Below are 13650 nucleotides of genomic sequence, written 5' to 3'. Positions count from 1 at the left end.
GACGACTGCAACGCCGGCTGAAGGAAGGACAAGAAGCAAATGTTAGGATTTTTATCACTTCAAAGCAGGAAAAAAGAATCCACTGTGAGAAAGCAAATACTGATCAAGTGTTTTTGACAAAATTACCTTTTTGACATCATCGTTATCCTCGGCGTTGCTGTCGTGACGCATGTCCCTCCTGGCCCTCTGGTCCCCTGCCAGCCTGCAGCCACACAAAGATCAAATACTCATAAGAGATGGTACTTTGAAATCAAGACAAGGAAAAAAACTTACAGAAAGCTGAGAATTAATTAAAAATAATGCCTCTTCTTATGCTGTTTTATAGTTTTATTGTTTTACATTGTTTTATTTACTGTTATATTGTTTTTATATTCCCATTTCCTGTGTTGTAAAGCACTTTGTGATTTTTATCTGTGAAAAGCGCTATATAAATAAATTTTACTTACTTAAATTTACATGTGCAGAAATACCCCCCCCCCCCCCCCTCCACCCCCCAAACAAGAACCATATTTTCTTACACTTGTTAAATAATCTTAATATTAATGAAGGGTTTCAGGTAAAATGTGTTACACAAGCTCCAAAACTAGAAACTACCCAATCACTATATTATATTTCAAGTCGAGATCTCACCTTAGCAGGGCTCCTTCGATGTCCCTTTGCTTGGCAGGAGGGCCGCCGCTTCCCATGTCTGAGAGACTGCGTCTGTGAGAGGACAAAGAGGAAAACTTTAGAAATGCACAGACTGAATTTTTAAATAAAATTTAAATGAAATAATTTATTCTACCTTTTTTTGGAGAGACACAAAGAAACTCCAAGAAAGCCGATTCTGTTCATCTGGACGTGTCGTTTTCAGTCGGAGAAATGCTTCACTCATCCAAGTGACTGAGCTCAGACTGAGCTGACCATAGGTTTCCCCAACCTTTTAAACTGTTTATTTGCATAATGACTGAAACTACCGTTAAGGACCAACAATGGGCCCTGAAGTCAGTTTCATTGTCCTTAAGTGGTCATAGCACTTTGCATATTAAATCACTTGAATGAGCGGGCAAAAGTTTTGCCCACTAAAAACAACGCCCTGATGAACAATCAGCTTCCTGGGATTTAATTACTTGGACGATTGAGCATGCATCAAGACAAAAACAACCATTTTCAAACCCTCTTTGAACATTTAACTGAAACACCAGTGGTTCCTTTACAGACTGAATGATAAAAACATCATAGACAAATGTGATTAACATTTATCTCCAACTCTATGTTTTTGTTCTTGGACTTGGCTATAGTGGGTGTGGATGGTTCACATTTAAAAACAAAACAAAACACCCAAGGCAAATTATCCTGCAAAATGGGGCAGCTTCTCAGTCCATTACAGTTTGTAAACCAAGCTACTTACTTAGTGAAAGTTATATAGTTTCTGCTTCTGATAATTAACTTCCCCATAGCCGTTAATATGAAAAAAGAAAAGCACAACAATTCCCCCTTTTAATGTCTAACTGATGGAATCAATATGATTATAAGTGTGCTATTGTACAAATGGTCATAAACTACGCCTTGCATTCTGTAACCAGCAACAAACCAGTTCAAACCTTCAAAACAAGGCTTATTTAAGAAGTGACGTGACGCCAAATCTCACATTTAATACAATGTGGAAGAGGGGGGCGGGGGCGGGGGGGTGAAGTACTGTTGTACATACTTTTCAGATCACACAGTAAAGTTGAAAATCTAAAGCTCTTTTTTTTCGAGATGGGTTAAACTAAGGAAGAAGCAAACAGTGAATGCATCTGTGAGTAAACTGAGAGGCAAATGTATTGAGACCGGTTGATGCTGCAGATGTATGACAAATTAAAGGAAATTACAAAGCCCTGACCTTGATAGTGAGAGGGTTCATTAGCTTTGTTACTCTGTGGTGTCTGCAAATCAAAGTATTTCAAGTATTTTTACCTTGATGTGAGCAGTCAGTCCAACTCATCATGGGCGTGAATGTCCTCATAATGTTGGGCTTTTAAATGATTTCTTTGAATTTTTCATTTTTTTCAGGATGGAATGATTTTAAAGCATTCACTTCAATAACCTTGAAAAACAAGAATTGGGTGCACAAGTTTTAATTTACTTTTGATTTTCTGTAATCCACAAAGGGTCAAAACATTCATACCCACGATGAGTGGATGGAAACTTCTGAACAACTGAATCTTTCTAAATATCTTTTCATAGTTTTCACTGCACAGTTAGAAATGAATGATAGGCTCTGAAAAATGTTGTGCTGCGTTCAATTTTTACGTTGATCATGTTAACAGTATACAGAAGTTCATTTAGCAAAAAAAAGAAGATGCTATACAAAATAAAACAAAATACATTTCAGTAATGCTTCATCTGTTCTGATTATTTCTCAGTTACATTTTTTTTGGGGTTGTTTTCTGGTTTTTAGGTAGCAGGGTGTCATGCTGCTCCAGTGGGTTTCTCCCCAAGTCTAAGATGGCAACAACAACAAGTCAGCAATTTCTCTGAAGTCAGACAGGTAAGAGCCTTTTTGCTGTTATGATATTATACGATAGCACAGCTTAACAGAATTCAATAAAACCTTTTGTAGGTCCAAATCCACACAAATTTGTACAAATGGATATTTGACAATTTATGAACTTTTGTTTACATTTACAACATTTTTTTTCCTATAGAGTATCACAAGGCACAGGAAACACTGGACCAGCCAGACTCTAGATGACAACGTGCTGATGGTAATGTGATAATGTGTAAATTTTAATGCTTCAGCATGCAATGCTTTCCTCTAATAACCAAATAAATACTTTGTCTTTCTCCAAGAGGCAAACTTAAAAACAGAATTTATATTAAAATTTTATGTATGCTCGTATTTGTATGTTACAGCCAAAGCTAACGGATGAGGAGGGTTGGAAGAGGTTTTGTTTAGGAGAGAAGGTCTATCTGGGCACTTCATCCTCCCACACAGATGCAGAACCACAGCCAGCACTGGACTATAGCAAGGTTATATATGTAATGGCTAGATCTCAATGTTTTGTGTCATCATGAATACAATCTGTAAGATTTTTTGACAGTAAAGAAGTTGTCGGTCACATCTATCACCCATTGGTTAATGAGGTTTTGTCGCAAAGCCTCCAACTGAGCACTGAAACTGGACCTGAAACCACACACTTACAAGTAACAGCCTGTGATTGAAAGTCTTCCTGATAATGCCAAAAATTAAAAAAAAATCACTTCATGTTGTATTCAGTGTGAGCTGAAACTAGTGACTGAGTCATCAGGGAGTTGTGGGCTATTTTTCCACAGATTTCTATGTAAACGGAAGTGTTTTTATTTAGAGTGAAAGCACTTCAGCATCGGCATTACTTTTCAGATCCAAAATGTGTACTGCTCTATTTACCTCAGCATCTCTCTATCTGTTCAGATGGGGTTCCCTCCCTTCCTAAGCATCATCAGCAGGCTAAACCAGGTAAACGATCCCTCTATAGACATTCAAGATGTTCTAAACCAGTCAAAGCCTGATTAGAAGATGTGTGTGTTTGTGTTTCCCCACCTGTCTACAGTCCACAGTGCTGATGGTGTTGGAAATCCTCATCGGCTGGTTCGAGGAACGAGAATTTGTTCCACAGTTGGTGAGTTTGATGTATTAGAGCCACATTTTTATGCTGGTTCCGAACTCCACACACATTTATAGTCATCCTGTGTTGCATTCAAGATAGATATGAGCTGACTATGAATGCATTCTGCACAGATATCATGAAACCAAACATTTCTTCAGCTTCTGCCTTATGTTTCAGATATAGAAGGTGATGGTTTATTGGCTGCAGTTATTGTGAAATACTTGAGTTTGCAGTCTATCTTCTTGTTCCAGGGGCGCTGGTTGTATGCTTTATTGGCCTGCTTGGAAAAGCCTCTGTTGCCTGAAGCTCACTCATCCATCAGACAGCTCGCCCGGAGATGCGCCCAGCTCCGCAGCACGCTGGTAGGCCACAATCCTACCATCTCCTGTAAAGCACTATCTCTATGTGCTATCACTCCATGCTTGAAACGGCCACAGCCGGCCATGTTTTTCTCGTTCTTTGTTGAGATTTGATGGGATTTTATTTACTCTGATAGTCTTTTCCCTGCTTGCATGACTTCACAGGACAGCCAGGAAGATGATAAACTGCCCGCCCTCAACCTGCTCATCTGTCTTGTTGCCAGGTAAGGTTCTCTGTATTTTTCTTATATGGAACTCTGTGTAAAGAAAAAACCCTTAAATGTTTTTTTGTTTGTTTGTTTGTTTTTTTACCACCAGTGTCTAAATTGTTCAGGGTGATGATACCATGATATTGCTGTCTGGATGTGTACAGAGGATGCAGTTATACTCACTTCCTTTTATTTTTACTGCAGGTACTTTGAACAGAATGATCTGGCAGATCAGCAGGAGTGAAGCCAACCTGATCTGTTTAACCTCACCAACATATGGAGGATCATATTGTTAAGTCTGGCTGCGGTGAAAGCTCAAGTTGAAAACAAAGAGACTGGATTACAAAAACACATTTGTTTTTATTTGTAAGGTATTTGGTTACCTGCACAGAGGACTGCGGGGACTACGAGCACATGCAGCAGGATCAGGGCTACTTTTTTCAAACAGCTTTATGCTTTTCTTTGTGCGTTTATATGTGTGTAATTTAGCTCTAAATAAAAGTTTTCTATTATCTGTGATTTGTAAGAAAACGCTGTGTGTGTGTGTGGACATCATTGCTGATCATGTGTATGCAGCTTCTCAGTCATCCAGGTCATTTTTATGGCCATGTCTGTTGTGAACAACCATCATTGAACAGGTGTGGTGGCTAACGACTCCAGCTATCAGCCACCTACAATACAGTCCCAGGTGCTTTAATCCCCTCTTCACACATTGCCTCAAGTGACCTTAACAGCTCATGATAGGGTGGGGCAAGGCCTCACACACTGGTTTCATCCTTAATCCCAGGTGACAATGACTCTCACCTTGACTTGAGATGACTTGTGATCAATAGTGTATCAACGACCCTCAGGGGCATAATGCCCCACTAAGTGTTTAGTACCTGGAACTCCCCCCCTGTTAAAGAAATCTTCACAACCATAAAGAAGTCTTGTTGCCTTCTTTTCTCAAGCTAATTACACTTTTTCTGGTCATCAAGCCCTTGTGATCATGTCAAATAGATTCTTTAAAAATGACAATTTAAGAATGACTTTAGACATGACAATTCCTCATGGATAGACAGTGGAACCAAATATACTGCAATGACAAATCCAATCAGGTAAACTTGGGTTCCTAATTAAAAAAAAAAATTCCCATAATCTTTAAAAAAACGTTTCTAATAAATCAATAAATGAAACAACATGGACATAGTTTGTGCTCAGTTCTGCATGTTTTGTAGGGCATGACAGATTGTCATGTCTCTGTAGGTCTTCCTTCACTACATCCATCAATCTTCCCTTGAGGTCTCCCGGATTTCCTCCTGCTTTGCAGCTCAGCCTTCAACATCTACCTCGACCCACTATATACACTATCCCTCCTCTGCACACCCCCAGACCATCTCAGGCTTGCCTTTTTTGCTCCACTTGTGTTGGTCACTCCCAATGAGTTTTTGCATTTTAGGGCTGGTTACCCACAAAATACACCAGATCTGTCTTTTATCCCTTCTCTCACCGCAACCAGTCGCAGCAGATGGCCCCGCCCCTCCCTGAGCCTGGTTCTGCAGATGGTTTCTTCCTGTTAAAAGGGAGTTTTTCCTTCCCACTGTCACCAAAGTGCTTGCTCATAGGGGGTCATATCATTGTTGAGTTTTTCTGTATGTATTATTGTAGGATCTATCTTACAATATAAGGTGCCTATAGGCAGATGTTGTTGTGATTTGGCTCTGTATAAATAAAGAGAGATTGACTAGATCAAACATCTTCAGGGTTCAACTACATGCTTGAAAACTAATTCAGTTCCACGCCATTAAAATAAGCATGATTGTGTCTTTGTAGTACATGTATTTGAACTTAACCACTGTTGGTGCTTCGCACATCCTTAGGAAAGTATAACTTGTATTTTGAAGATCTTTTTTTGCCTGAACTGTGCAATGAAGTGAAAAGTGTGATGTATTAAAAATAAATAAAAGCAACAAAAATAAGAATTCACACAAACAAGCATATTTTCACTACTTCAACTTTATTTTGAAGCAGATTATCAGTCATTAACCCCACCCCCAGCAAAAAAAAGTTTCAATCCAGTATTTGAGCAAATCACACTTGACATTGTTGAAAACAGTGGAAATAAATGGGAATAAACAGCGTTGTCACAACAACACGAAACAAAAGTAATGTATGTGAATGACCACATCTACCATAACCATCAAGAGCCCAGCCTCTTCATCATGCTTAAGATGAAAAAGAGGAGGAGGAGCCAGAGGAGGAAGAGGAAGAGCTGTTACTGCGACTGCGGCCTTTCCTCGATTCCTTTTCCTTCTTTCTCCCTCTGCCGCCGTCCTCCTTAGCTGGGGCAGTAACAGGGACCTCCTGGGAAGCAGGTAGTTTTTGTGGGGGTTCCTCCTGGGATTTCCCCTCCACTGCCTGTCTGTCAACTGTGGAGTCCTGGACCTTAGAGCCAGGGACTGTGGACACTTGTGCAGGCACACTAGGGGCTGACTGGGGTTCTGGGGTTTTAGATGCCCCGTGGCTCACAGGAGACTCTGCTGCTGGTTCCTCAGCAGCGTGGCTGGGCTCGGGCTGATGGCTGGTGTTTTCGGCTTCCTGGCTGCTTACAGCTGGTTCAGAGGGCTTGCTGTCCTGGAGATCTGTGGGCCCCTGCTTACGTTCCATCTCTACCCCTACATCCTTACCCCTGTCCTCCTCCTCTACTGCCTGCTCTACCTCCATCTCCTCTGACTCTGGACTACCCTCTTTGTCTCACTTCTTCTGATCCTCTCCTTCTGCCTTTCCAGGCAGGTAGAAGATATGAGGCTTGGTCTTTGTGCGAATGTATTTCACCAGGTGATTATTGTGGCTGGTCCACTCCTCTTGCTTTGGATGGGGGAAAAGAAAAGAAATTGATTTTACATTTCCCATCATTCTAGCTACAAAAACAGACTTAATACTTAATACTGTTCTCATAACCAAGCAAAGGATGAATCTATTCCTCACCATTTCTGAAGAGACATTTGACTCCTCCTTGAATTTCTGCAGGGTCCCCATGAGCAGGCCGAACATGCGCCGATTCCTGACCAAGACAACACAAACAACACCGTCACACACTTTTAATTCTCAGCTGTAGACACGATTTGCCATTTGCCAGATGAAATTAAACCAATCATGGCTCAGGCTATTTAGTAACCAACTCTGAATGTAAATCTAGAGTTTAAGAGCTACCTCTGTTTGCCCCTCTCATCCATGGTTTGGTCCTGAATGAGATCTCGGCGCGTTCTCTCTTTGGAGGTAGCTACTACAGACGACTGCAACGCCGGCTGAAGGAAGGACAAGAAGCAAATGTTAGGATTTTTATCACTTCAAAGCAGGAAAAAAAAATCCACTGTGAGAAAGCAAATACTGAAATACTGGAATACAAGCATGCTGCTGGAATACAAGCATGCTGCTCCACACAGGTGTAGACACGGGTGTACACAGACGCGGACTACACCTTTCTTGGCTGCTGCCTCAAAGCACATTGTGCGCTGTCTATCTTGCATGCTGCACAATATAATGTTTAATATTTAGTATCTACTGCTATCTACTGCTAGCTAGTTTATTGTGATGGTGCTGTATTTATTATGTTGCTCTTTTTTTTGTTTGCTTTCTCTTCTGTTTTTTTTTTTCTCCATACAGGTGATCCAGGTGTTTTGTTTGTTTTTCTTTCTTTCTTCTCCCCTTTCTCACCATCTCTTCTCCCCTCTGGTTTTCTTTCTCTCCCTCTCTTTCTTTCATTCTTTCTCCCTGTCCTATCCCCCAGTCATATCTGTCCCATTTGTAGCAACCGAAAATAAAATAAATTCATAATTATAATAAAGGTCAATCAAATGGACCAAGGCCATGATGATCCACTTGGTAAAATAAATCCGCTTGGCATCCTTCTTGGCCTTAAGACAACAATTCTGATGGCTAAAGATCCAAACGGGACACAAAAAAAACCAAACAAACAAAAAAAAAAAAACAAGCAAAATATGAATCTATTCCTCACCTTTTCTGAAGAGACATTTGACTCCTCCTTGAATTTCTGCAGGGTCCCCATGAGCAGGCCGAACATGCGCCGATTCCTGACCAAGACAACACAAACAACACCATCACACACTTAAATCTCAGCTGTAGACACGATTTGCCATTTGCCAGATGAAATTAAACCAATCATGGCTCAGGCTATTTAGTAACCAACTCTGAATGTAAATCTAGAGTTTAAGAGCTACCTCTGTTTGCCCCTCTCATCCATGGTTTGGTCCTGAATGAGATCTCGGCACGTTCTCTCTTTGGAGGTAGCTACTACAGACGACTGCAACGCCGGCTGAAGGAAGGACAAGAAGCAAATGTTAGGATTTTTATTACTTCAAAGCAGGAAAAAAGAATCCACTGTGAGAAAGCAAATACTGATCAAGTGTTTTTGACAAAATTACCTTTTTGACATCATCGTTATCCTCGGCGTTGCTGTCGTGACGCATGTCCCTCCTGGCCCTCTGGTCCCCTGCCAGCCTGCAGCCACACAAAGATCAAATACTCATAAGAGATGGTACTTTGAAATCAAGACAAGGAAAAAAACTTACAGAAAGCTGAGAATTAATTAAAAATAATGCCTCTTCTTATGCTGTTTTATAGTTTTATTGTTTTACATTGTTTTATTTACTGTTATATTGTTTTTATATTCCCATTTCCTGTGTTGTAAAGCACTTTGTGATTTTTATCTGTGAAAAGCGCTATATAAATAAATTTTACTTACTTAAATTTACATGTGCAGAAATACCCCCCCCCCCCCCAAACAAGAACCATATTTTCTCACGCTTGTTAAATAATCTTAATATTAATGAAGGGTTTCAGGTAAAATGTGTTACACAAGCTCCAAAACTAGAAACTACCCAATCACTATATTATATTTCAAGTCGAGATCTCACCTTAGCAGGGCTCCTTCGATGTCCCTTTGCTTGGCAGGAGGGCCGCCGCTTCCCATGTCTGAGAGACTGCGTCTGTGAGAGGACAAAGAGGAAAACTTTAGAAATGCACAGACTGAATTTTTAAATAAAATTTAAATAAAATAATTTATTCTACCTTTTTTTGGAGAGACACAAAGAAACTCCAAGAAAGCTGATTCTGTTCATCTGGACGTGTCGTTTTCAGTCGCAGAAATGCTTCACTCATCCAAGTGACTGAGCTCAGACTGAGCTGACCATAGGTTTCCCCAACCTTTTAAACTGTTTATTTGCATAATGACTGAAACTACCGTTAAGGACCAACAATGGGCCCTGAAGTCAGTTTCATTGTCCTTAAGTGGTCATAGCACTTTGCATATTAAATCACTTGAATGAGCGGGCAAAAGTTTCGCCCACTAAAAACAACACCCTGATGAACAATCAGCTTCCTGGGATTTAATTACTTGGACGATTGAGCATGCATCAAGACAAAAACAACCATTTTCAAACCCTCTTTGAACATTTAACTGAAACACCAGTGGTTCCTTTACAGACTGAATGATAAAAACATCATAGACAAATGTGATTAACATTTATCTCCAACTCTATGTTTTTGTTCTTGGACTTGGCTATAGTGGGTGTGGATGGTTCACATTTAAAAACAAAACAAAACACCCAAGGCAAATTATCCTGCAAAATGGGGCAGCTTCTCAGTCCATTACAGTTTGTAAACCAAGCTACTTACTTAGTGAAAGTTATATAGTTTCTGCTTCTGATAATTAACTTCCCCATAGCCGTTAATATGAAAAAAGAAAAGCACAACAATTCCCCCTTTTAATGTCTAACTGATGGAATCAATATGATTATAAGTGTGCTATTGTACAAATGGTCATAAACTACGCCTTGCATTCTGTAACCAGCAACAAACCAGTTCAAACCTTCAAAACAAGGCTTATTTAAGAAGTGACGTGACGCCAAATCTCACATTTAATACAATGTGGAAGAGGGGGGCGGGGGCGGGGGGGTGAAGTACTGTTGTACATACTTTTCAGATCACACAGTAAAGTTGAAAATCTAAAGCTCTTTTTTTTCGAGATGGGTTAAACTAAGGAAGAAGCAAACAGTGAATGCATCTGTGAGTAAACTGAGAGGCAAATGTATTGAGACCGGTTGATGCTGCAGATGTATGACAAATTAAAGGAAATTACAAAGCCCTGACCTTGATAGTGAGAGGGTTCATTAGCTTTGTTACTCTGTGGTGTCTGCAAATCAAAGTATTTCAAGTATTTTTACCTTGATGTGAGCAGTCAGTCCAACTCATCATGGGCGTGAATGTCCTCATAATGTTGGGCTTTTAAATGATTTCTTTGAATTTTTCATTTTTTTCAGGATGGAATGATTTTAAAGCATTCACTTCAATAACCTTGAAAAACAAGAATTGGGTGCACAAGTTTTAATTTACTTTTGATTTTCTGTAATCCACAAAGGGTCAAAACATTCATACCCACGATGAGTGGATGGAAACTTCTGAACAACTGAATCTTTCTAAATATCTTTTCATAGTTTTCACTGCACAGTTAGAAATGAATGATAGGCTCTGAAAAATGTTGTGCTGCGTTCAATTTTTACGTTGATCATGTTAACAGTATACAGAAGTTCATTTAGCAAAAAAAAGAAGATGCTATACAAAATAAAACAAAATACATTTCAGTAATGCTTCATCTGTTCTGATTATTTCTCAGTTACATTTTTTTTGGGGTTGTTTTCTGGTTTTTAGGTAGCAGGGTGTCATGCTGCTCCAGTGGGTTTCTCCCCAAGTCTAAGATGGCAACAACAACAAGTCAGCAATTTCTCTGAAGTCAGACAGGTAAGAGCCTTTTTGCTGTTATGATATTATACAATAGCACAGCTTAACAGAATTCACTAAAACTTTTTGTAGGTCCAAATCCACACAAATTTGTACAAATGGATATTTGACAATTTATGAACTTTTGTTTACATTTACAACATTTTTTTTCCTATAGAGTATCACAAGGCACAGGAAACGCTGGACCAGCCAGACTCTAGATGACAACGTGCTGATGGTAATGTGATAATGTGTAAATTTTAATGCTTCAGCATGCAATGCTTTCCTCTAATAACCAAATAAATACTTTGTCTTTCTCCAAGAGGCAAACTTAAAAACAGAATTTATATTAAAATTTTATGTATGCTCGTATTTGTATGTTACAGCCAAAGCTAACGGATGAGGAGGGTTGGAAGAGGTTTTGTTTAGGAGAGAAGGTCTATCTGGGCACTTCATCCTCCCACACAGATGCAGAACCAGAGCCAGCACTGGACTATAGCAAGGTTATATATGTAATGGCTAGATCTCAATGTTTTGTGTCATCATGAATACAATCTGTAAGATTTTTTGACAGTAAAGAAGTTGTCGGTCACATCTATCACCCATTGGTTAATGAGGTTTTGTCGCAAAGCCTCCAACTGAGCACTGAAACTGGACCTGAAACCACACACTTACAAGTAACAGCCTGTGATTGAAAGTCTTCCTGATAATGCCAAAAATAAAATAAAAAATCACTTCATGTTGTATTCAGTGTGAGCTGAAACTAGTGACTGAGTCATCAGGGAGTTGTGGGCTATTTTTCCACAGATTTCTATGTAAACGGAAGTGTTTTTATTTAGAGTGAAAGCACTTCAGCATCAGGATTACTTTTCAGATCCAAAATGTGTACTGCTCTATTTACCTCAGCATCTCTCTGTCTGTTCAGATGGGGTTCCCTCCCTTCCTAAGCATCATCAGCAGGCTAAACCAGGTAAACGATCCCTCTATAGACATTCAAGATGTTCTAAACCAGTCAAAGCCTGATTAGAAGATGTGTGTGTTTGTGTTTCCCCACCTGTCTACAGTCCACAGTGCTGATGGTGTTGGAAATCCTCATCGGCTGGTTCGAGGAACGAGAATTTGTTCCACAGTTGGTGAGTTTGATGTATTAGCGCCACATTTTTATGCTGGTTCCGAACTCCACACACATTTATAGTCATCCTGTGTTGCATTCAAGATAGATATGAGCTGACTATGAATGCATTCTGCACAGATATCATGAAACCAAACATTTCTTCAGCTTCTGCCTTATGTTTCAGATATAGAAGGTGATGGTTTATTGGCTGCAGTTATTGTGAAATACTTGAGTTTGCAGTCTATCTTCTTGTTCCAGGGGCGCTGGTTGTATGCTTTATTGGCCTGCTTGGAAAAGCCTCTGTTGCCTGAAGCTCACTCATCCATCAGACAGCTCGCCCGGAGATGCGCCCAGCTCCGCAGCACGCTGGTAGGCCACAATCCTACCATCTCCTGTAAAGCACTATCTCTATGTGCTATCACTCCATGCTTGAAACGGCCACAGCCGGCCATGTTTTTCTCGTTCTTTGTTGAGATTTGATGGGATTTTATTTACTCTGATAGTCTTTTCCCTGCTTGCATGACTTCACAGGACAGCCAGGAAGATGATAAACTGCCCGCCCTCAACCTGCTCATCTGTCTTGTTGCCAGGTAAGGTTCTCTGTATTTTTCTTATATGGAACTCTGTGTAAAGAAAAAACCCTTAAATGTTTTTTTGTTTGTTTGTTTGTTTTTTTACCACCAGTGTCTAAATTGTTCAGGGTGACGATACCATGATATTGCTGTCTGGATGTGTACAGAGGATGCAGTTATACTTACTTCCTTTTATTTTTACTGCAGGTACTTTGAACAGAATGATCTGGCAGATCAGCAGGAGTGAAGCCAACCTGATCTGTTTAACCTCACCAACATATGGAGGATCATATTGTTAAGTCTGGCTGCGGTGAAAGCTCAAGTTGAAAACAAAGAGACTGGATTACAAAAACACATTTGTTTTTATTTGTGAGGTATTTGGTTACCTGCACAGAGGACTGCGGGGACTACGAGCAAATGCAGCAGGATCAGGGCTACTTTTTTCAAACAGGTTTATGCTTTTCTTTGTGCGTTTATATGTGTGTAATTTAGCTCTAAATAAAAGTTTTCTATTATCTGTGATTTGTAAGAAAACGGTGTGTGTGTGTGTGTGTGGACATCATTGCTGATCATGTGTATGCAGCTTCTCAGTCATCCAGGTCATTTTTATGGCCATGTCTGTTGTGAACAACCATCATTGAACAGGTGTGGTGGCTAACGACTCCAGCTATCAGCCACCTACAATACAGTCCCAGGTGCTTTAATCCCCTCTTCACACATTGCCTCAAGTGACCTTAACAGCTCATGATAGGGTGGGGCAAGGCCTCACACACTGGTTTCATCCTTAATCCCAGGTGACAATGACTCTCACCTTGACTTGAGATGACTTGTGATCAATAGTGTATCAACGACCCTCAGGGGCATAATGCCCCACTAAGTGTTTAGTACCTGGAACTCCCCCCCTGTTAAAGAAATCTTCACAACCATAAAGAAGTCTTGTTGCCTTCTTTTCTCAAGCTAATTACACTTTTTCTGGTCATCAAGCCCTTGTGATCATGTCAAATAGAT

At 40.0% G+C, this 13650-nt stretch overlaps 2 protein-coding genes across 2 annotated transcripts; both read left to right on the top strand.

The window, feature by feature from the left end:
* The first annotated feature begins 942 nt into the window (after nucleotides 1–942).
* Nucleotides 943–4523, top strand: LOC148097135 (gem-associated protein 2-like). The gene is made up of 10 exons (XM_087833274.1): nucleotides 943–983; nucleotides 1741–1780; nucleotides 2423–2512; nucleotides 2670–2729; nucleotides 2878–2994; nucleotides 3416–3460; nucleotides 3555–3623; nucleotides 3863–3973; nucleotides 4136–4194; nucleotides 4384–4523. The coding sequence occupies exons 1-10, from the start codon at nucleotides 943–945 to the stop codon at nucleotides 4421–4423; spliced, it is 672 nt and encodes a 223-aa protein (XP_087689400.1). The 3' UTR covers nucleotides 4424–4523.
* A 4884-nt stretch (nucleotides 4524–9407) lies between these two features.
* Nucleotides 9408–13176, top strand: LOC148097134 (gem-associated protein 2-like). Its single transcript, XM_087833273.1, has 10 exons — nucleotides 9408–9448; nucleotides 10206–10245; nucleotides 10888–10977; nucleotides 11135–11194; nucleotides 11343–11459; nucleotides 11882–11926; nucleotides 12021–12089; nucleotides 12329–12439; nucleotides 12602–12660; nucleotides 12850–13176. Exons 1-10 carry the CDS (start codon nucleotides 9408–9410, stop codon nucleotides 12887–12889), a joined length of 672 nt encoding a protein of 223 aa, XP_087689399.1. The 3' UTR covers nucleotides 12890–13176.
* Nucleotides 13177–13650: the final 474 nt, after the last annotated feature.

Source organism: Neolamprologus brichardi, chromosome 19 (genome assembly GCF_056152115.1).
Source record: "Neolamprologus brichardi isolate AB-2024 chromosome 19, ASM5615211v1, whole genome shotgun sequence".
NCBI classification, from domain to species: Eukaryota; Metazoa; Chordata; class Actinopteri; order Cichliformes; family Cichlidae; genus Neolamprologus; species Neolamprologus brichardi.
Note: the sequence above shows the minus strand (reverse complement) of the source record. Positions and strands in the feature narration are given on the sequence as shown.

Bases quoted from the DNA above. Each gene is read 5' to 3' on its own strand.
- LOC148097135 (XM_087833274.1), top strand. From the start codon at position 943: ATGACTGAAACTACCGTTAAGGACCAACAATGGGCCCTGAA. The intron at 2,513-2,669 runs GTAAGAGCCTTT...TTTTTCCTATAG, and splicing joins ATTTCTCTGAAGTCAGACAG to AGTATCACAAGGCACAGGAA. The intron at 3,624-3,862 runs GTGAGTTTGATG...TTCTTGTTCCAG, and splicing joins GAGAATTTGTTCCACAGTTG to GGGCGCTGGTTGTATGCTTT.
- LOC148097134 (XM_087833273.1), top strand. From the start codon at position 9,408: ATGACTGAAACTACCGTTAAGGACCAACAATGGGCCCTGAA. The intron at 10,978-11,134 runs GTAAGAGCCTTT...TTTTTCCTATAG, and splicing joins ATTTCTCTGAAGTCAGACAG to AGTATCACAAGGCACAGGAA. The intron at 12,440-12,601 runs GTAGGCCACAAT...ATGACTTCACAG, and splicing joins CCCAGCTCCGCAGCACGCTG to GACAGCCAGGAAGATGATAA.